General features: G+C 43.2%; 1 protein-coding gene across 1 annotated transcript in view; it reads right to left on the bottom strand.

The window, feature by feature from the left end:
- The window catches only part of cubn (cubilin (intrinsic factor-cobalamin receptor)), a 447,009-nt gene that overhangs the window by 62,309 nt on the left and 360,464 nt on the right, over positions 1-24,236 (bottom strand). The window contains exons 49-51 of the mRNA XM_085987872.1: positions 21,887-22,075; positions 18,897-19,023; positions 16,341-16,558 (exon numbers count right to left, since the gene is read on the bottom strand). Coding sequence (XP_085843998.1) covers positions 16,341-16,558; positions 18,897-19,023; positions 21,887-22,075 — 534 coding nt within the window. The remainder of the gene's footprint in view (positions 1-16,340; positions 16,559-18,896; positions 19,024-21,886; positions 22,076-24,236) is intronic.

The raw sequence follows: 24,236 nt of genomic DNA, 5'->3' as shown, positions 1-24,236 counted from the left end.
AGCTTCTTGAGTGTTGTTGGAGCTGCACTCATCCAGGCAAGTGGAGAGTATTCCATCACACTCCTTACTTGTGCCTTGTAGATGGCGAAAAGGCTTTGGAGAGTCAGGAGGTGAGACACTCGCCGCAGAATACTTAGCTTCTGACCTGCTCTTGTTGCCACAGCATATATGTGGCTGGCCCAGTTAAGTTTCTGGTCAATGGTGACCCCCAGGATGTTGATGGTAGGGGACTCGGCGATAGTAATGCCATTGAATGTCAAGGGGTGGTGGTTAGACTCTCGCTTGTTGGAGATAGTCATTGCCTGGCACTTCTGTGGCACGAATGTTACCTGTCACTTATCAGCCCAAGCCTGAACATCATCCAGGTCTTGTTGCATGCGGGCATGGACTGCTTCATTATCTGAGGAGTTGTGAATGGCACTGAACACTGTGTAGTCATCCGCAAATATCCCCATTTCTGACCTTATGTTGGAGGGAAGGTCGTTGATGAAGCAGCTGAAGATGGTTGGGCCTAGGACACTGCCCTGAGGAACTCCTGCAGCGATGTGCTGGGACTGTGATGATTGGCCTTCAATCACCACAACCAACTTACAGGAAACTTTGTGCTATCTGGCACCGACGGGACCGAGCTGTTGCCGTTCCCTCAAAACTGCCGGACACACCAGCGTTAATGTTGAAGCATACGGAGCTTTTCATCTCCGTATCTGACAACAAACACTGTTGCTTAGCAACAGTTTCTAAACAGTCGGCCTGTACCTTGGAAGCGTCTCTGTAGCTTAGCAACAGCTTCAGAGAGACTTTCCAGAGCCTGACTGTTGAAAAAAAAAAGCCAAGAGAAGAAAAAAAACCTAACAAAATGGCTCCTGATTTTTGCCGGTGGCTCAAGCTTGCCGGACACTTAGCCTCCGGATAACACAAAGTTTCCTGTACATTGTGCTAGGTATGATTCCAGTCAGTGGAGCGTTTTCCCCCCGATTCCCATTGACTTGAGTTTTACTCGGGCTGTTTGATGCCTCACTCGGTCAAATGCTGCCTTGATGTCAAGGGCAGTCACTCTCACCTCACCTCTGGAATTCGGCTCCTTTGTCCATGTTTGGATCAGACCCGCAGGCCCAGACTGGCAGTTATGCCCTACAGGACTCAGCCAGCTCGGTCAGTAGTGGTGCTACCGAGACACTCTTGGTGATGGACAGTGAAGTCCCCCACCCAGAGTACATTCGGTGCTCTTGCTATTCTCAGTGCTTCTTCCTCCTCCACAGTGTTTGCTAGTGCTCTGGGGGAGGGTTTAAACTAAAATGGCAGGGGGTTGGGAACCTGAGCAGGGAGACAGAGGAAAGAGAAACAAGGATAGAAGCAAAAGACAGGAAGGAGAAAAACAAAGGTAGCAGTCAGAGAAATCAAGGGTTTAAATCAAACATGGCCACAGTAAATAATAATTCTAAAAGGTCTAAGAGCATTAAAAAAACAAGCCTGAAGGCTTTGTGTCTTAATGCGAGGAGCATTCGTAATAAGGTGGATGAATTAGCTGCGCAAATAGAGGTAAACGAATATGATATGATTGGGATTACGGAAACATGGCTCCAGGGTGACCAAGGCTGGGGACTCAACATTCTGGGGTGTTCAATATTCAGGAAAGATGAGCAAAAAGGGAAAGGAGGTGGGGTAACATTGCTGGTTAAAAAGGGGACTAACACAATTGTAAGGAAGGATATTAGCTCTGATGATGTGGAATCTGTATGGGTAGAACTGAGAAATACGAAGGGGCAGAAACGTTAATGGGAGTGGTATATAGACCCCCAAACAGTAATGCAGAGGTTGGGGGTGGCATTAAAAGGGAAATTAGAGAAGCGTGCAATAAGGGCACAGCAGTTATCATGGGTGACTTTAATCTACATATAGATTGGGCTAACCAAATTAGTAACAATACTGTGGAGGAGGAATTCTTGGAGTGTATACAGAATGGTTTCCTGGACCAATATGTCGAGGAACCAACTAGAGATCAGGCCATCTTAGACTTGGTATTATGTAATGAGAAAGGATTATGTGCAATCTTGTTTTGCGAGGCCCCTTGGGTCGGAGCGATCATAATATGATAGAATTCTTCAGTAAGATGGAGAGTGAAGTAGTTGACTCAGAGACTAGGGTCCTGAATTTAAATAAAGCAAAATACAATGGTACAAGGCACAAGTTGGGTAGGATTGATTGGGGAATGTCACTCAAAGGGTTGACGGTGGATAGGCAATGGCAAACATTCAAAGATCGCATGGATGAACTACAGAATTTGTTCATCCCAGTTTGGCATAAAAATAAAACAAAAAAGGTGACTCAACCATGGCTAACTTGGGAAATTAGGGATAGCATAAGATCGAAGGAGAGGACATATAAATTGGCCAGAAAAAGCAGTAAACCTGAGGACTGGGAGCAGTTTAAGATTCAGCAAAGGAGGACAAAGGGATTAATTAAGAGGGGGAAAATAGAGTATGACAGTAAGCTTGCAGGGAACATAAAAACTGACTGTAAAAGCTTTTATAGATATGTGAAGAGAAAAAGAATGGTGAAGTCAAGCGTAGGTCCCTTGCAGTCAGAATCAGGGGAATTTATAATGGGGAACAAAGAAATGGTCAACCAATTATATACATACTTTGGTTCTGTCTTCACAAAGGAAGACATAAATAACCTCCCAGAGATGTCGGGGAACATAGGGTCTAATGAGAGGGAGGAACTGAATGAAATCAGTATTTGTAGGGGAAAGGTGTTAGGGAAATTGACGGGATTGAAGGCCGATAAATCCCCAGGGCCTGATAATCTACATCCTAGGGTACTTAAGGAAGTGGCCCTAGAAATAGTAGATGCATTGCTGGTCATCTTCCAAAATTCGATAGACTCTGGAACAGTACCCATGGATTGGAGGGTAGCTAATGTTACCCCACTATTCAAAAAAGGTGGTAGAGAGAAAACGGGGAATTATAGACTGGTAAGCCTGACATCGGTAGTGGGGAAAATGCTAGAGTCCATTATAAAAGATGTAATAGCAGAGCACTTGGAAAACAGTGACAGGATCGGACAAAGTCAACATGGATTTACAAAAGGTAAATCGTGCTTGACTAATCTACTGGAATTTTTTGAAGATGTAACTGGTAAAATAGATAAGGGAGAACCAGTGGATGTGGTGTATTTGGACTTTCAGAAGGCTTTCGATAAGGTCCCACATAAGAGATTAGCGTGTAAAGTTAAGGCACATGGGATTGGGGGCAAGGTATTGACTTGGATAGAGAACTGGTTGGCAGACAGAAAGCAAAGAATTGGAATAAACGGGTCTTTTTCCGAGTGGCAGGCAGTGACTAGTGGGGTATCGCAGGGATCGGTCCTAGGACCCCAGCTATTCACAATATATATTAATGATCTAGATGAGGGAACCAGATGTAATATCTCCAAGTTTGCAGACGACACAAAGCTGGGTGGGAGTGTGTGCTGTGAGGAGGATGCCGAGAAACTCCAGTATGATTTGGACAGGTTGGGTGATTGGGCAGAAGCATGGCAGATGCAATATAATGCGGATAAATGCGAGGTTATCCACTTTGGTGGAAAAAACAGGAAGGCAGATTATTATCTGAACGGCAATAGATTGGGAGAAGGGGAAGTGCAACGAGACGTGGGTGTCCTTGTGCACCAGTCGCTGAAGGTAAGCATGCAGGTGCAGCAGGCGGTTAAGAAGGCAAATGGTATGTTGGCCTTCGTAGCAAGAGGGTTCGAGTACAGGAACAAGGATGTCTTGCTGCAGTTGTACAGGGCCTTGGTGAGACCACATCTTGAGTATTGTGTGCAATTTTGGTCACCTTATCTGAGGAAGGATGTTCTTGCCATGGAGGGAGTGCAGCGAAGATTCACCCGGCTAATACCTGGGATGGCAGGAATGACGTTTGAGGAGAGATTGGGTCGATTGGGCTTATACTTGCTGGCGTTTAGAAGAATGAGAGGGGATCTCATTGAAACTTATAAAATTCTAACAGGACTAGACAGACTAGATGCAGGAAGGATGTTCCCGATGGCCGGGGAGTCCAGAACCAGGGGTCACAGTCTAAGGATAAGGGGTAAGCCATTTAGGACAGAGATAAGGAGGAATTTCTTCACCCAGAGAGTGGTGAATCTGTGGAATTCTCTACCACAGAAGGCAGTAGAGGCCAATTCATTAAATATATTCAAGAAGGAGTTAAATATATTTCTTAAGGCTAAAGGGATCAAGGGATATGGAGAGAAGACATGGACAGGGTACTGAATTTGAATGATCAGCCATGATCTCATTGAATGGTGGAGCAGACTCGAGGGGCCGAATGGCCTATTCCTGCTCCTATCTTCTATGTTTCTATGTTTTCCAAATGATGTTCAACATGGTGGAGTACTGATTCATCAGCTGAGGGAGGGCGGTAGGTGGTAATCAGCAGGAGATATCCTTTCCCATGTTCGACCTGAAGCCATGAGACTTCATGGGGTCCAGAGTCAATGTTGAGGACTCACAGGGCCACTCCTTCCTGACTGTATACCACTGTGCCGCCACCCCTGTTGTGTCTGTCCTGCAGGTGGGACAGGACATACCCAGGGATGGTGATGGAGGAGTTTGGGACATTGGCTGATAGGTATGATTCTGTGAGTATGACTATGTCAGGCTGTTGCTTGTCTAGTCTGTGGGACAGCTTTCCCAATTTTGGCAGAGGTTCCCAGATGTTGGTGAGGAGGACTTTGCAGGGTTGACTTGGCTGGGTGTGCCATTGCCGTGTCCGTAGCCGGTGCCGAGGTCGATGCTGGGTGGTCCATCCGGTTTCTTACTTATTATTTTGTTTTGTAGAGGTTTGTTACAACTGAGTGGCTTGCTAGGCCATTTCAGAGGGCAGTTAAGAGTCAACCACATTGCTGTGGGTCTGGAGTCACATATAGGCCAGACCAGGTAAGGACGGCAGATTTCCTTCCCTAAAGGACATTAGTGAACCAGATGGGTTTTTACGTCAATCCAATAGTTTCATGGTCACCATTACTGATACTAGCTTTTTATTCCAGATTTATTTAATTAACTGAATTTAAATTCCCCAGCTGCCATGGTGGGATTTGAACTCATGTCTCGGGATCATTAGTCCAAGCCTCTGGATTACTAGCCCAGTGACATTACCACTACGCTACCGCTCCCGCAAATATTGTTCAACAGGACCAACAATTTTATCTCCTTTTTAACTGAATAGCAACAAGGTTTTTCAATTCCATTGCCCTGCTTAATTTCCTTAATCCCAGGGATTCACTGATGGCCCACATGTGCTCCACCGTACAATGCAAGACCTTTGACTTCACCATTGTGCAACTGTGAGTACCAACAACATACGCTGCAGGCCAATAACATTTCCCATGAAGTAGACACATTGGCCTCAATTTTAACACTCCAGTTCCCTCGACAGGCAGAAAAAGGTCGGGTGACAGGTTAAAATCCCGGAAATAGTGATCCTGCCCCCAACTCATCAAGTTCACAGCCGCCGTAATATTAACAGCACCTATTCAGGCCTCGATGAGGCTCCCACTAAAAGTAGGCGGGGGCCTACTTAAGATGCAAAAGTCATCATAGCCCAATGAACTCATCGACGCTGCAACGTAATATTAACATCAAGCCAGTGGAAGTCCTGCATTGTCTGCTACCTGGCAACAGAAACATGGCGAGAGGCGCTGACTGGCCAGAAAAGGCCAAAGGAAGTTTTAAAAATTTCCTTCTCTTTGAACTCCTTGTCGGCTAGAAGGATCAAGAGTGCTGCCACCCCACACCGGCCCAGGCGCCGCAAGGAGTTTTTGGGCCTCCCCAGCCCTGGCTTTCCCCCCTGATAGTGCAATACCCAGCCCTCCCCGATCCGACCAAGATGGAATCCCCAGCCCTCCCCGATTCGACAGCAGTCACCCTGGAACCCCTTCTCCCACTGAATGCGTGGGACCATCCCATGGCCCTGGCTGTAGCCTCCTGCAGTCAAATTCCCGTTCCTGCCCGCTGGCTATGTAGTGAATCTGGTCGGGTGTCAGGCGGGAGTTCAGGAAGCATTATTTAAATGAGACCATTAAGATCGGCAGGGCGTCTAAGTCCCCGACCCGCCTGGGATTGCCGCTCTCTACCGGGCTCACATGCATCTTTCCCGACCCCCTACCCCGTAAAAATTGAGGCCACTATTTTAATTTTAAGACAGAAGCAAACCGCAGATATAACGAGACTTATATAACTACCAGGATTATTATGGAGCACATTATAGGCATCTTGAAGCAACACTTCACATGCCTTGACAAATCATAAACCCACTTAAGTCTGCAAGATCTTTGTCATCTGTTCTGTATTCGACAACATTCCAATACAAAAATGCCTAACTATGGAGGAGAAAGAGGCCAACCTGCAATCAAGGCCAGAGCTGGACATAGACACTGACCGAGAATACATCACTATAGAAATGCCAGAGAAACTTTTCTTTGACAACACCTCCCAAACCCGTGACCTATACCACCTAGATGGACAAGGGCAGTAGGTGCATGGGAACACCACCACCTGCAAGTTCCCCTCCAAGTCACACACCATCCTGACTTGGAAATATATCGCTGTTCCTTCATCATCGCTGGATCAAAATCCTGCAACTCCCTCTCACAGCATTGTGGGAGTACTTTCACCACATGGACTGCAGCGATTCAAGAAGGTGGCTCACCACCACCTTCTCAAGGGCAATTAGGGTTGGGCAATGATATACCTTAAATAGCTACAGAGACTGGTAGTTATAACTCAAACAGTTGGCTTTTAATAGCTTAGAACTGGACAGAACAGAACACACATGTTAGCCTTCTGACCAGCTTCTCAGAAGTGAACTAGGAGGCGGAGCCAGGGGCGAAGTAACAGATCAGGACAACCAATGGCACAGCAGAGTGGTATACAGTACATCAGCATTCCTGGCCAACCAAGAAAACAGCAGGGTTACAATAGATTACAATAGGAAACTATACACAGGTAGAATAAGGTATATACTTATAAGACTTATTTCACCACAGGCAATAAATGTTGGCCTCGCCAGTGATGCCCACATCCCATGAACGATTTAAAAAAATTAGGTACACTGATGTGCCAGGTGTTCATCCACCAGACATTCAACTAAATGTCTGATCTGCCTGTTGAAGCAACCTGTTGCCCGCATGGCACAGAGAAAATGCATCAAGCACCTCACACAACCTTCTCCTCTGCACGTCCTCAAATACCAACAATGATTGTTCTTCATACTTTGTTCTGTGAGCGCAGCTGCACAGAATAATCCCTACAGTGCAAACACAATCTATTTCCCCTACTTTATGTCATGTGTGAATAATGTTAGTGTTCTTTTCTCCAGGTGCTTCTATATATTAATCTAGTGTGTGTGATTTCTAACTCCTAATCTGAGACTTATTTTAATTGGAAGGAGTAAGTGTGCCAGCTGGCAGCAGGATTTCAGTGAGAGCCAGCTGAGATTCAGGTGGCCTCCTTCTGCTGGTTTCTGAGATAGTCCTGCAACTGTTACAGCAGTGGCTGGTTGGTCCTGCCTCCTTTACTGGCAAATTTACTGTCACTTGTGCAAGGGGACAGCACGTGCCATTGTCTGGAGAGAAAACAGCCTCTTCCATGCCTGCTCCAGACAGTGCCCCGCTGCCAGCTACTCCCTCATGATGTCCACCGATCTGCATGGGAACAGACCTCTTGGTGCAATGAATCCTTGCCTCAAGGTTTTCTGAATCCAAACTTAATCCTGCTCGGAGACCAGCCTTGTTTTATAAGAAGGTCCTCTGATATCTGAATCCCTAGGCTCTGCAACTAAAGAAGGAACCGAGCCTTTCCAGGCTGTTCACTGCCACCACTGCTTGCTCCTGATCACATGTGCACTTTGACTCACCCAGTGTGATCTCCTGAAGCTCACTAGCTAAACCCACCAGGGCGGGTGTAGCTGTGTTGGTGGTTGCCAGAAATTGGCACAGGTTGTTATGAGGTGTTTTTACTTTGTCAGCTATCTCTTGCTAGGTATTTCTACAACTGTTTTTTGGTGAGGATGCCCCACCTGGAACGTCAAAGAGGATAGCCTCTTCCCTTATTTCGTGGATAAGCAGCTCAAGGACCGCAACAGTAAATGCTGGATTGAGGGATCTGGAATGCTCCAAGTGACTGCAGCCTAGCTTCAATTTCCAAAGCTTCCTCCTCAGCCAAGAATCTGCCTTTTAATTTGAAGCTGCAGCTCTTTAAATAGACATAGCACCACAAGGAATTCTGAACAGCTATGAATGAGCTTCCACAGGCCACCCACTGTGTGAGGGAGCATTCAGAGATTAGAAAATTTATGTAAATAGAAACATCTGTGTGAGAGAAGTCGACAAGAGTCTACTGCACTGTAGTGTTCCCATCACAATCGTGCATGATCCAAAAATTTCCCATTTCTGCATGTCATTCCAAATGACCATAGAAATATTCCAAGATGTATCCCTTATGGATATAATAAGACTGTCCAGCCAAGGAATTAATGTGCTGATGTGACCTGTTGTAAAACCTCTAGTGGTGGAACAGCTCTGCTGAAACTACAGAAAATGTGATTGATTGATTGATTAATTATTTATTTATTCTGCAAAAGCATGAATAGCTCCTATGAACAAGAAATGTCTAACTTGCAGGTTCTTGGACTTTATTGCACATTACAGTAAAAGGGATAATATACTTGTGCACCAATCTGAAAACGAACCATCAGTGCTGATGAGTGAATGTGTTGAGCTGCTGACTATGCCAAATGACCCACAGATTATACCATCAATTGGGAGGAAACTGTGAAGACAGTGTACAATTACACAAAACTTTTTAAGGTGTTAAGTTTGGATGCTTCATTTATTACTTTTTAAAAGCTGATGTACTTGAATACTAAGCAATTATCTCTAATACCAATGTTGGCAACACTCAAAATTTCTTGAGTGATTTATTGATTTTGCATTATCGTGTTAATGATCACAATCTGGATTTCTGTTTTATTCCAGATTTTTTTTTTTGTCTTCTGGAGGCGATATGGTGGAGGGGCTCTGGAGGCAATCTGGGGCGACGTGCACTGGCCACGATCGGGGGGGGGGGGGAGGACCTCTGGAGAAAGGAAGGCCCAAGGCTTCCTTGTGAGGCCTGGGGAGCAATCCTGCTGAACTTAAAATTAGATTTGTCAAACTTACAAATTCAGAACAAGGCCATTCAGGAGAGAAGTTAGGAAACACTTCTTCACACAAAGGGTGGTAGGAGTGTGTAACTCTCTTCCACAAAAAGCAGTAGATGCTAGCTCAATTAATAATTTTAAATCTGAGAACAATAGATTTTTGCTAGTCAAGGGTATAGGAAGACAAGGAGCCAAGGCAGATGGATGGAGTTAAGATACAGATCAGCCATGATCTCATTGAACAGCGGAACAGACTCGAGGAGCTGACTGGCCTACTCCTGTTTCTATGTACCTTACCTGCTGAGCCTGTTCTGGTCCATGATCCCGCTCCCACCACATATGACCTGACAGGGAAGCCAACATTGCCCCCTCCCCACTCAGACCTTCAACTAAAATTGTAGATCAAGTCTCAATGACATCATTGGGACCTGATCTGCATATTTAAAGAAGGACCCCGCTACCTTCCTGCGGGTGTCCCGTTCATTTGCTCAAAAGAGCAGGTTAAGATTAGGACAATGCAGGAAGACAGCAGAGTCAGAGCGGGTAAGTGACTGGCCTCTCGGCTGGTTTCCGTCAGGTGGGGGGAGTTGAAATCGGAGCCTGTGTTTTCAATTGTCAAGATATCTACGTAAATTCATAGCATGCCCAGAGAACAGAGAACCATCTTCAATTTATTTCAGCTATAATATGTGCCTCACATCATCCTTCTTCCTTTTTGAAGATGGCAGAATGGGACTACAGTCGACACTGACTAAGGCTTTAATTCCGAACAAATGTATTAATCAGTAAAAAGCCAAGTGAATAGTACAGTCCCCACCGCTTGTAGCAGGTGTGTTCGTATGAATGTGATTTGCCCATTATATGCAATGACCGGTATAAAGTGGTAGCACTATAAGAATGTTGGATTTAATGAAAACCTTATATTAAGAGTAAAATCATTAAAATTGTACACTAGAAAAATAGGAACAATTTAGGTGTTTCTCGATGTTAATGAATAATAATAGATTTCAAGATTTTTTTCAGTTGAGATGGATGACAGTCATTGGAAAGTTGATTTTTAATATGAGCTTATTATAATGAGATTTGTTTAATGCGCATTGTTCATGACTCCCTCACCAACAAGCGAAGTGGCATAAAACACACTCGCAAGAGCATGTTACTTGTTGCAAAGTGTCTGTTGTTTTTAATGCTCCACTCTGCACACCACAGGTTATTTATGACTCCCTCAGTAGCAGAGAAACAATATAAAACACACTGGCCTAGAAATTCAGTGGGCTGCGCCATCCGTTAGCGCCCAAAGAGGGCACTTAGTGGGTTTTGTGCCACTGGCCACGCCTCCAGCTAAATTTAGCGGGGCACTAATGGCAGCACTAGCCGTTAGCGCTGCGCCGCCACTGATTCAGGGGGGCCTACCTGCGGCGGTAGAGGCGCTGAGGTGCGGGGCGGCCATTTTTTTTGCTGGCCGCCTGCCAGCACCTCTTCGCGCCGCCGTCCCCGGCCTCCTGAGCCCCACCCCGCCCCCGGCGTTGTGCCGGCTGTGTCCCACGAGCCCGGCACTTCTCCTCGGTGCCGGGCTCTTTTGCCGGCACTCGCGATCTCCGATCTCGCTGCAGCAGGCCCCTCCCCTTTAAGAAGGGGAGGAAGGCCTGCAGTACCGCAGCGCGCCGTGCCACAGCATGTGGCGCTGTGGCATGTTGCGTTCCGATTTTCAGTTGCAGCGCCCCAAGAGGGATGCAGGGTGCCTCGAGTAGCGCCGCGCTTCCATTTGGGGCGCTGAAACTGAATTTCCGGCGGGTGCTCACGACTCCTTCCGGGGCGGTACTTCCGGTGCCCTGGCGAGACCAGTGAATTTCTAGGCCACTGGCTGGAACACATTACTCATTGGAACAGGTTTCTTGTACAATTCCCAAAGATCCTTCCTCCAAGGGATCTCATTCCGATTTGTTCTCGAGTCAGGCGACAAGGTTTGTTCTCCAGCTTTAGCGTTGATGTGAAGTGAAAAGGCTTCACACCAATACCACAGTTGCAGTCTAAATGCAACCTTAAGTTGGACTACTCTCAAAGCCAGAACTCATCTCCGCACTGTTAAGTGCAGGTGGGAATTATATGAGCCTCACAGGCCTTGAGGCTGGCACTTGGTGATTTCATCTGTTGATCTGCCTCAATCTAAGCATTATGTAACTTCTTCACCATTTAAACAACCCAAACACCTAATTAGGGCACTAGTTTCAATTGCTGGGAGTATTGTGCATGAAATGTTATTTTTGTTAAAATATATTTTTTAAAACATGCACCAGTTTTTCCTATGTACTTAACGCATGCATTATCACAGGTGAGTAAGCATAGTTGTTTCTGCCCAAAATAAACAGAGCACTTAAAATGCTCTAACTGGCAACTTTGAAATTGATGTTAATGCAAATTGCTAATGATTATCGTGTTTTGGCTAATACAAGCGACTGCCTGTTTTAAACATGGACGTTTTAAGTGGTGGGGTCTACGGTAGATGTTAAGCTTAGCGAGCTCTTTATGCAGTGGAACATAAGAAATAGTTCGCAACTGATGTGCTAAACTATGATATAAATTATTTTCTAAAGTAATGGTTATCTTTTTCTCATCATCTACAGACGGTATCTGGCCTGACAAACTCTCTGGGCACGATCTTGCCAGCCCTGGGGAGGTGGGTTTGGAGGCGGGACTGCCGGGAAAATGGCAGAATCTGGGGGCGGGTGCACATCCCGCCCCCAACCCGCCCCCGTGCCATCTTCCTGGGAGGCGGGTAGCCGACCCGCGCTGGTTCCCATCTCCTGGAGGCGGGAAGAGGATTACAGCCACTTAACTGCCTGTTAACAGGTAGTTAACAGGCAGTTAAGAGGATTATCCCCATTTTTCCAGCTGAGGTGCGGGCTTCCTGGCGTCGGGAAACCCCACCAGGGTCACCGAGGCGAGCAGTGGGTCTGCGGGGGTCGGAGGGGTGCAAAAGTGCGCTGTGGAGGTAAGTGATAGGTGCAAGTGTGGAGAGGTAAGTATGTGAGGTGAGTGTAAAGTGTTAGAAAATGTTTACTTATCTTTGTTTCTTCCTGCAGGCTTCAACCGTTGGGGATGCGGAGACTCTCGCATTCTGCGATGCAACAGCCATCTAATTTCTGCTCACAAAAGAGGTTTGATGAGTCTTGAATACAAGAACTCATCAAACAACAGAGAATGTCAGTTTTTGAGAGCTTCACAGAACTGTCAAACGATGACAAATGTTTGACAGATGAAACGTCATACGCTGATGTTCTCTGTAACCGGCTTCCCCTTAATTGGCTTGCTAAGCCTGCTAGGTCAATCAAGGGAAAATAGCGTGGGTTGGCCAGAACTCGATGGAGGCGAGACTAAAACCCGACAAGTAGCAGTTCCACCTCCAAAGCGCCCCCATTGACAAAATCGCCCCCTCTATAAAAATTTCAGACAGACTCACTGATTTGAACAAGTTACCTTTAAAAAGTGACCAGGACCGAACAGATTTCAATAACTGTTTAATAGATTTTTCTTTTTAAAAGCTGTTCTGTATCAACTGTATTAAGTAAAGCTGGGATATGATTTATGTGAGTGAAGCTGGTTTTTAACCACTTATATACCATGGCAGAATTAAAGATGTCAATACCATGCTAAATCGTAGATAAAAGTCCTTTCATATTTGTCAGAGAAAAATTCTCTCTTCCCTTTCTGTCCCCATGAAACACGCACACTAAACCAATAGTGCAAATTTAATAAACCTAACAAAATTGTGAATGTTGGCAAAGCAGTAATCAAATTTTAAAATGATAGTAATCAGATTTCACCATGACCAGAGTTTACTATCTTAACAGCACAGTTATAAACCAGCCATTCAAAGGGCAAACTGGCTATTGACTAAACATTGTGCAATGATCAGCACACTGCTGTTCTTAATACTGAATGTAACATCATAATGTCGCCGATCATATCATAACTGTTTTACGTTTAGTCTTTGGGAATCGAATTCATATAGCATTTTTCATTTTGTTTTTTCTGGGGTCTGTTCACTTTAATTTTACTGTTTAAGGTGGTGGTTTTTATTTGCACCAGGAAGGCAGGGGGACATTACAATTGGGCCTGACTCTCCTGGAGTAAAGAGGAAGAAAAATATATCAGGCAGAATTCCTGCTCCTGGCTGCTGTCCAGTGACCTTGCTGGTAACACATGCTCAGGGGTTACATGAAGATAGAATCAGGCTTGACTATAAGGCTTCATGTTAAAGTAGTCCACCAGCACTCACGATCTGGGCTGATTCATGAAGACGACCAATTAAACAAGATACTGAAAGGCAGCTGGTGCCCATGTAATGGCACCTCAACATGAGTCATTACCTTCAGGTGGGAAGGAAGAGGAGAAAATTTGGAGGTGAAAAACATGGTAGCGAAAGTTGTTAAATAATGGCAACATCCACCTTGAGCATCAGTGTTATTTAGTCATGGGATGAGACATGTTTAGGATGCACTTCCTGTGTCACAGTGCTCCAAAACTATCAGTAGAAATGTACTAATGAGGTGCACTTAAGATGAATCTTTACAACCTGTGGGAATTTTAAGAAAATATTATTATAGAATTTGGCTAGATTTTTTTAAAGATATTCTGAGCAAGATTTGAAATGTTGGCAGGAACAACATTCAACCTATTCATTTACTATATTCAGTACAGTAAATCAAAGCCCAGATTATAATGTGTACAGAGCTTTTATGCCAAAGAATTCACTTTGCCAGCATTCTGTGCTTTTCAGGCCACTGGGGTATTTTGTACCCTATAAAGTGCCTCCAAACCTCATTAACTGATTAAGCTACAAAGCACAAACAGAATTGCTACCATTCTGTGCTTTGGATCCAGGCAGCAGGGACTGCAAACTCTTACTGTCCATTCTCTTTAAAAATGGCAAATCAATCAAATGCTGAAACCTGCCTAGAACAAACTTTGTATAGCCCTAATCATTGTCAGAAGCCCCCATGGGAATCTAATGAAGAATTGGAACAGCATCGCTTGTAAATCTAAATAGGAAAATCCATTTTGTTTGCTACAAATTCAATCAACCACCAAGTAACTACCATTAGCTAAAATGATACTTAGATTTTAAAGTATACATTACTCTAACTATGTTCCAAGAGGTGCTAAATAGTAAATGTAGTTTATTCACTTTATTTTTCACTGTCTATTTCATTGATACAAGTAAAATTGAAAGGTTTGGTATGGGTTCAGTCAACATGGTTAAGTTCAACTGAGTTCAATCGAATTGTTAATGCCAGATAAATGGGTACAATAAAAGGATGATGAGTTGTACAGCACACTGCCACAACAACAAAAATACAGTCAAAAATCATTTAATAATTATTTGATTACAGCTTACAATGGAAATATGATAGCAGCCTGTATTATTTAACCTTTTTGGAACTTGGAATATCAATGTACTCATTCAAATACTTATTCAGTTCTCTTTTAAATTATATTTTCTGCGCATTAATAGCCATTTGTGGTAAAGCATTCCAAGTTCGAATAGCCCTCCGTGTTTAAAAAAGGTTTCTTCTAACTGCTTCCTTCATTCTTCTAGTAATAACCCAATAGTAAATTTTAGAATTTAGTGCTCCTGGTACAGAATACAATGGGAGCATACATGGTGAAACTGGGTGCCCTGACCTCTGCCCCTAAATTTTTGGCCCCTTCATACTGATTCCCTTTAAGGAGCGCCTGTTAGGAAAACCAAGATGACACGTGGCCTGAGTGCAGCCAGCGCTGGCGCCGGGTGCCTCAGGGCAAACCAATCTTGCAGTGGGAGCCCCAAACAGGCATTAGGTCCCTTATTTTCATATGCAAAGGGTCTAGTGCCTGTTTCAGGTGTGGGCACGGCACGACGATGTTTTGCCTTTACCAATATGGCGGGTGGCAGACTTCCAGTTCGTAATGAGCCTGCACTTCCTGCTCACCATATTGGAGGCTTAAGAGGTTCAGGGGCAGTACTTTCAACACAGTAACAACCCTTTGAATGAAGATGTTTTTCCTGGATTCACTTTTAATCAGCTTAACTTGAATTCTAAGATTATGTCCTCTTGTTTCAGATTCCCCGACTGAAGGGAAGAGTCATTCCCTAACTACCTTATCAATTCCCTCCATTATTTTAAATGCCTCAAGCAAACCTTCTCATCTTCAGGAAATAAAACCCAACTTTACTCAGTTCTCACATGATTTTACACAAAGCATTAATGTGTTTATTATTATTATTACACAATGTGATTTCAACTTCAATATCTCTCTTTTACAGGAATATGCATAATTTCTTTGATGAGTACTTCTGTTCTGGATCTTTGACTTCTAATTGCAGTGGAGTGATACATCCTACAGGTCACCTTCCAGCTTTAATCTAATCATTATTAATCCCAAATTTATTTGGAGATTTTTATCTTTTTTGTGAACACATGCCGAATACAGTATGCACTGAACTACACTCTGGTAGTATTGCATACTTTTTCAATTGTTCACAATCAATCAAATTTAAAGAGATAACCTGTCCTTCAGACCATTGATAAATGCACATTCAGTAGACAGTCTGGGTCAGTTCTAATTATCTTTTTACTCTGGGATTCTCACCTAGTGACAAGCTGTCACTTAACAAACATACAGTTTCCATAGGCAGTGATTCATATGGCAGTGATTCATGTGCTGAATATGCTTGGAATAGTACTTTATACCAAACTCATTTCAGAAATTAACACTTCACTGCACATGCGAGTACTTTATGCCGGTCAAAACAGGTTTGTATTTTTACAGTGGTGATCAATATGTTGCTTATTCTGCCCTCTTTCATTGGTTTGCTGCCCATCATATTAGACCTTCAATATTGAAATACAACCCTTAAATATGAAGCTTCAAAAACTTTGACCCTGGGAATGATAGTACCCTTTACAAATATCATAACTTGTTGAAGAGTTTTTAGCCTAAATTACCTTGGAGCAATAAAATTAATTTCTTAAAATATATCACAAGAATTTTGTAGATATGATCTAAAATTCTGGAAGATATGAGAGAAATCAAGCAAAGCTGCAAGATACAGTTTTCATTTAATTTACTTTTCAAATTCAATTTGCCACTTACCTAGTGTCTCCATATATGAAGCCCTCCATCCTCCATAAGTATTAAAGCTGTTTGTTTTAAACACAAGAAATATAGAGTTGTTGGTACTCCTCAGAACTGGTGGAATTGCTGAGCTGCAGAATTGGCCTAAAAGTGATGCTAAAGTGTTTGAACCATCATAGACAGCCACATAGTTGAAGATGCATGGTGATGAGGTCTCAAGGTCGAATTCATTGAATCTAAGAAGGAAAGCAACTTGATTACCAACTTTTTAAGTGTGATCTTATATTACAATAGCAAATGTTCTACTATCCTTTATGATTTCCACTTGATCAGTACTTTGGCTAAAAGAATTCTTTTGTGTATATCATAATGGTCCTGAAATGATTCCTCTGCCAAAATAATGCAGAAAGAAATCTCAGACAAAATTGTTAAACATGTGTGTAGTGTCAGTGATACGAGTGCTACAACTGGCCTCTGAAATAACACGCTCAGTTTTGTGAGTCTATCTGCATAATCTGGAGCTCCAAATTTTGCTGCTCTTCTTATTGATTGGTATTATATAATTAAGAAAACTTGCATCGATAAAGAAAGATTTGCATTTATATAGTGCGTTATTACATCTGAGAAACAGTGCAAAACATTTAAGAAAATCATAGAATGATACAGCACAGAAGGAGGCCATTCAGTTCATCGTGCCTGTGCCAGCTCTTTGTTAGAGCTATCCAATTAGTTCCACTCCCCTGCTCTTTCCCCATAGCCCTATAATTTTTTTCCCTTCAATTATTTATCCAATTCCCCTTTGAAAGTTACTATTGAATCTGCTTCAACCACCCTTTCAGGCAGTGCATTCCAGATCATTACAACCCTGCGTAAAAAATGTTTTTCCTCACGTCGCCTTTGGTTCTTTTTGCCAATCACCTTAAACCAGTGTCCTCTGGTTACCGACCTTTTTACCACTGGAAACAGTTTCTCCTTATTTACTCATCAAAACAATTCATGATTTTGAACACCTCTATCAAATCTCCTCTCACTCTTCTCTGTTCTAAGGAGAACAACCTCAGCATCTCCAGTCTCTCCACATAACTGAAGTCCCTCATCCCTGGTACCATTCTAGTCAATCTCCTCTGCATTCTCCCTAAAGACTGGACATCCTCCCAAGAGTGTGGTGCCCAGAATTGAACACAATACTCCAGCTGAGCTTAACCCATATTTAATAACGGTTTAGCATAACTTCCTTGCTTTTGAACTCTATTGCGGGGGGGGGGGGGGGGGGGGGCGGGGGAGGTATTTAAATCCCCAAAAAACAGGTGGGATGTTAAAATGTTCAAAAATTTCAAATTGAAACCCAACCCGCCATTTCTGGTTTTAACGAGGGGCGAGTGACCAATCCACTCGCAGGAGGCAGGTCGGTGGTTGAAACCTTTTAACGAGACTGCATGTCTCAATTTTTACAAGAGTTCTATTTTTAACTACTGTCGCCTGGGTTTCCATGGCTTCGGGAAACCTGGCATTTAAAGGAGGCAAGAAGGGCTGGATCCATAAAGCAAGTGTCTTTACAGCACTGCTTGTGGGCCAGGAGGAGCTGGAGTAGTTCCTGCAGGCCCAACAAGCTAACCTGTAAACCCCGCCCCCCCCACCCCCGCGATCTGTCTGACCCCGATATCCCCCGCAATAATTGACCACCCACGATCTCTTCCCCATCATATCTCCGTTCCCCCACAATCTCTCCACTGCCACCCCATGATCTCTCCGTCTCCCAACGATCTCTTCACTCCACCCCCCTCGACGATCTCGCCGCTCTCATTCGCTCTCTCCATTACATCATCAAAGAACTCAATCAAGTTTGTCAAACACGATTTGCCTTTAAAAAATCCGTGCTGACTTTCCTTTCTCCAACCAGAGGCCAGTTGTAGCACTCCTGTCACTGTTCCAACTTAATATATCATTGACTGGGCTCTTCAACTAAATTGTTAAGCAAGCATACAATTCATTATTTTGAAGTGCAGTGACAGTTATGTAGGCAAATATGACAGGCATTTTTTGCAGTAATCCAGATAGGATATGGCCAATGCCTGAAGATACAATAACATTCTCTCCATATTTTACTGTGCAGAAATTGAAGGCTTCAATAAAAGGAGAATGCTTGCTTATCAAGTTAATCCAGTAATTAGCTGAGCCACATAGTCTAAGAGCCCGGTCGATGATGTATTAATTGATCTCAGTTGGAACAGTGGCAGGAGTGCTACAACTAGCCTCAGGTTAAAGAAGGGAAATGAGCCAGGGTTCTTGTTCCTGATCGCCATGCAGTGGAACCCCTGCTAAAATTGCCTATGCATGAATATCAGATGAGGAAAGGATTGGGCTCAACTATGATGCCCACCTTGGTTGAATACCCTGATGGTACTCATTAACATTCATTGTGTGATGGCTATGTAGGCAAAGTATCAGAGGGCGACCAGTGGCCATGAAACCGTAGCCCTAGCAAAAGTCAATGTCTTCGGAAAAGAGGGGAGACAATTGGTGAAACATTTTTTTTAAAGCACTCAAAGAGGAATGTTTTATTTTTAAACTTACTTCAGCTTAACAATCCTGTTCTCTCCAACAATGATGTGGTATGTACAGTTTATGTTATTGTATTCAGTGTGTGAGTAAGTCGGGCTGATAATAGTGCCAGATGATCCATGGAATGTACCTCCACAGACTTAAAAGAAAGAACCACAAATACAATGAGTGACTAGCCTCGCTACTGATGCATAACCTAATTTACAGCCCTTCAAGGCATTTCCATTGTTAAAATTGATGCTATAGCTTATTGCTTGGTAGCCCCAAAGCAAATATTAGAAAGGCAGATGCTAAAGTAGATGGCTGAAATAATGAAACAATAGAATTCCAATATCAATGGATTCTGCAAAGCTTCATAACATCCATGGTTAGCTCATTAAACTTTTGCCTTTTTCCCAGCACTTAGCAATCCTTGATGCCTGTTTTAGAGGGGTGTTGAGCGAATTACTGCACCAATTGAATGCATCCATCCAAAAATGGGTGGGGCTAAAATGGGCAGGGATCTGGTGTAATGGGTCCTTGTCCCATTTCCCAATCTACCCACCGCTCCTCCCACCACTACCACCACACACATTAATATTGAGTAGTAAGTAAAGGAAAATCTAGGCGCATGTTACCACATTTTATGAATTCAGAACAGGTCCTTTGACAAACCTCATCCAAACTGGTTGCACTATTCAAAATAACTCAGCACTGCCAAGGATTCTACTGCCTAAATCTTGTCAAAGTTAACTGATTGCAAAGACACCAACATTTTTTAGTTAAATGAGCATCTGGAGGCTGCTTCATAATCTTGGCAATTTGGCAAACTGGCAACAAACTTGACAGGAAAAAAGATTCACTGCAGGCGGAGACCAATAAAAGACTCCAATTCTTTCAGAATGGCACACCTCGATTTCACCTGTTTTACAGAAAATATTGATATATTACCACATCAAGGACGCTTTTTAGTTGTGAATTTAGCTTCATCTTTTGCACAATTCGTTTAAGCTTAGATGTATTTATACAACAAACCAACCACTGTGTCAGTTCATCAAGCCATTCATATTGAATCTGATGAAATATGGTGAAAATATTTGTTAACAATCCTTCACATAAATTGTGCTGCACATGTGTCAATGTGGCTCAGAATATGCACTATTTCTAGATGGGTCAATATAACTTCTGCTATCATTGTAAATTTGGCTAGATATTTAACTGTTCCTGTGGGGCTAAGAAGGTTCCTAATACACCCTGCATTTTTCCACAGGAACAGCTTACAATAAACGTTGGACTATTAAAGCAATCTTTATAAAGTCCAGCAACTGATTCTATCTCACATGATCAGATCAGGAAGGGATAAATCCTAAAAGAATGGAATTAAAGCACAAACAGATGTGGCCTTTGCCCAGTAAGTCAAAGAATGCTTAATGTGCACAATACATTTGCAAAAGTTAGGGTTGATCATTAATTTTAGTAGTTATTAATTTTAAGATTAATTTGTAGTTCATATACAATAGATACGCTTGCTAAACCAACCAGAAAATACAGAGGTTATTGGCTGGTATTGTGTGGCCTTCCCATCCCGTGCAATTTAATTACATCTTTAGGTAGCCACATTTTGATCTTTTAACTGCCTGCACTATAAGGTTTAGTGAAGAGAACAGTAAAGTCTCCTGTGATATGAAGAAGAGAAATTACTTTTCCAAACAAATAAACCAAAAGCACTACAAGAAATTTGTGTTATTTGTGCTCACTCTGTCATTTTTGAATGAAGGCACTCCCCTTTAATCAGTGAACAGTGCCAAAATAAAAAAAAACACATAAAGCCAGGTTATTCTCCTGTGATATCATTTATTTTTCTATGAAGGTTACCAGTGGATGTTTCGACAAAATATAGCAACAGTATTACACAGAGTGGGGTCGGTTGACCTAATGTGATGAGCAATGGAGTTGCGGATTCACACCTGGGAGCCTCATGCACAAGTTTATTGGTCTTAGCCTTGCCATCGAGTCTGAAGGGAAGGTGCTTTCCTGTGGGGGAGGGGCAGACAAATTGGGAACCATCATCCCTTGGACACACTTGTGTATCACCTAGTGGGTGATCTCAGAGCAACAAAGACACAGTTGTTACGGTAGAGGAGAAAAACACTTTGGGGGTGATTTTGTCAATGGGGGCGCAATGGAGGCGGGCCTGCTGATGTCGGGTTTTAGTCCCGCCTCCATCGACTTGTGGCCAACCCACGTTATTTTCCCTTGATTGACCTTGTTAAGCCTGCTCAGCAGGCTTAGCAGGCCAATTAAGGGGAAGCAAGTTACAGAGAACATCAGCGTATGATGATTCATCTGTCAAAAATTTTTGACAGATGAATTGTCATTGTTTGACAGCTCTGTGAAGCTGTCAAACACTGACATTCTCTGTTGTTTGATGAGTCCTTGTATTCAAGATTCACCAAACCTATCTGTTGAGCAGAAATCAGATGGCTGTTGCATCGGAGAATGCAGCAGCCATCTGTCATCTCTGCCGGTGAGATGTGGGAGTCTCCGGTTCGCCAACTGTTGAAGCCTGCAGGAAGAAACAAAGGTAAGTAAACATTTTCTATCACTTTTCACTCACCTCACATACTTACCTCTCCACACTTGCACCCATCACTCACCTCCACAGTGCACTTTTACACCCCTCCGACCCCCCGCAGACCCACTGCACGCCTCAGTGACCCTGGCGGGGTTACCCGACGTCGGAAAGCCCGCACCTCTGCTGGAAAAATGGAGATAATCCTCTTAACTGCCTGTTAACTATCTGTTAACACTACCTGTCGGCTACCCGCCTCCTGGGAAGTTGGCACAGTGGTGGGTTGCGGGCGGGATGGGTACCCGCCCCCAGATTCTGCCATTTTCCCGGCAGTCCTGCCTCCCCAGGGCTGGCAAAATCGCCCCCTATGATAAGGGAGTGTAGTTCCTAAACAGAACAACAATAAAACAACAAAATTACACAATTGCAAGTTCTGCAATGAACTACTCACAGGCTAAATGGTAGTTGGCCATGAATCCAGTTTGTGTTACAAGACTGTCTGTGTTGAAGGCCAACAGCATTGGGCCGTGGGTTCTGATTGGTCTAGGGATGGCAGAACCGCAAAGGGTAGCAACAGGATTTCCACTTGCTGTAGTCCCACTGTATATCTTCAAACTGTCAAACCCACAGGTTGAATGTCCTGTAAAGATTTATGAGATAAACATGTGACATTAACTGAAGGTTGATTTAGGTTTTTTTTAAACTTTTGCTTGGGATTTGTATGAAATACATTACTTATTTATGACAAGTCTATACTTTAAAAAACTGGAAAATAATCAATCAAGAAGCTCAACACCATCCAGGATAAAATAGTCCGCTTGATCGGCAACCCATCCAACACCTTAAACATCCACTTCCTCCACAATCGGCACACCATGGCTGCAGTGTACATTATGTACAGGATGCACTGCAGCAACTTGCCAAGGCTTCTTTAACAGCACCTCCCCATTTTGTGACCTCCACCACCTAGAAAGACAAGGGCAGCAGGTGCATTGGAACACCAGCATCTCCAAGTTCCCTTCCAAGTCACACAAAACTTCTGACTTCAACATAGAGCACTGCTTCTTCATCATCGCTGGGCCAAAATCCTGGAACTCCTTACCTGACAGAATTGTGGGAGTACCTTCACCACATGGACTGCAGAGGTTCAAGAAGTTTCACCCCCACCTTCTCAAGGGAAATTAGGGATGGGCAATAAATGCTGGCCTTTCTAGCGACGCCCACATCCCGAGAATTAATTAAAAAAACATGAACATGAACCCACTGGAACCCAATAAATAATAATGATATATGCAAAACAGTCTGTTACACTAGAAAAGAGCAGATCTTAATTGGAATGCAGTATATTTTCCAATACACATTTTTCATCTAGTCCCATTTTCATCTGACTCCTTTCCCAATACCCAGTACCATTCCTAAGGTCACAACTACTTCCCAGCAGACCCCAACTTCTATACACCAAAATCACTAGTAACTTTGAGTTGATTTATTTAAACTATCAGCACACCCAAAAGCCATGCCATGTTTGTCTACCCTCCAAACATTTAAACCTAAAATCCTGTTACTAAAAAAAAGTCATTTCCCTATTTAAACTCCACTCATTATTGTGATAGGTGGCACTTTGCTATCCAGCAAGAAATAACAGAGTCCTGGTAAGATTGTTGAGTAGAGAGTTTATTTAGGGCAGCATAAGTCATTGTATCTGCAGCAATAACAGTTTTATATAATTCCTAATGTTATTCACATACCCACCAAACTGCAAAGATCCTATTACTCATCTTCTGTCAAGAAAACGTTTTAAAGTGGGATGACAGTGCCAGGGGTCAGCACTAATGGATCTGAACATTTCCACTCTCCATCAGTAACAATTAGCAAATAATGAAAATGGCACCACTGCTTGGTGCTTTTGCCTGGCCCCAACAAACGTGGTTTCCTGCCCAAAGTAATTGACCTGCTGATGAACGGCAAAACTACAACTAGATAGTACTTACAGAGCAGCTTCCCCTAAATTATCATTGAGTGCACAGAAAGGTTAATTTGTGATATGGTCATTTGTCTTTCTGACCAGCTGAGCAATGCTGTGATGCTAAAAAAGCAAAACAGAATTATAAAGACCAGGGCCTAAATTTATTTTGTGGGGTGCTGATGTACAAACGCTTAACAGATTTGTCTGAAATTCCTCTCTGTCATTTTAGTGGAAAGCATTAACCAGTTTAAACTGCTAAATAATTAGAATTTCCCCCCTTTTTCACCCCAACTATACCCCCTACCATTCTCTGGCTGAGAAATTATTAAGGTAACTTGATTTAATCGCAAAGGTAACAACGCTATGTGCAGGAGTGGCCTGTGTGACTCAGTTGTCACTTTTCCCTTCTCGCCTTCAGGAAGCACTTCACCTCCACTATACACTTCCACCGTGGCACTGTGCCATCAAACTGAGACAATATTCCACAACCATAAAACTACAGCAGAAATCCATTTGATGCATATGGTACAAAAGCAGGCGTTCACTCTAATGTTCACCATGTCAAAATACATCGAGGCACTCAAAAGAAATAAGATAAAGTGCTAATTTTAAGAGAAAATTACCCCCAAGAAGTGTACAAATTTATATTCAGACTTTCTGAGCTCGTGATGCTTTTTGATCAGTGCATTTTCACACCTGCCTCACATTCCATTAGTGAGGACAGCACTAGCACGAAGCAGATGAATTTTTAAAAAGGGTTTCCACCAAAGGGGCCAATAATATGTGAAGCAGCACATCTCAATGTCAGTAGAGAAACATGCCCACCCTGACCTCC

The sequence above is a fragment of the Somniosus microcephalus genome, chromosome 5 (assembly GCF_052327205.1).
Source record: "Somniosus microcephalus isolate GS21.2 chromosome 5, FLI_Smic_1.0, whole genome shotgun sequence".
Classification (NCBI taxonomy): Eukaryota; Metazoa; Chordata; class Chondrichthyes; order Squaliformes; family Somniosidae; genus Somniosus; species Somniosus microcephalus.
The sequence above is the reverse complement of the archived record's forward strand: the minus strand, read 5'-3'. Positions and strand labels throughout refer to the sequence as shown.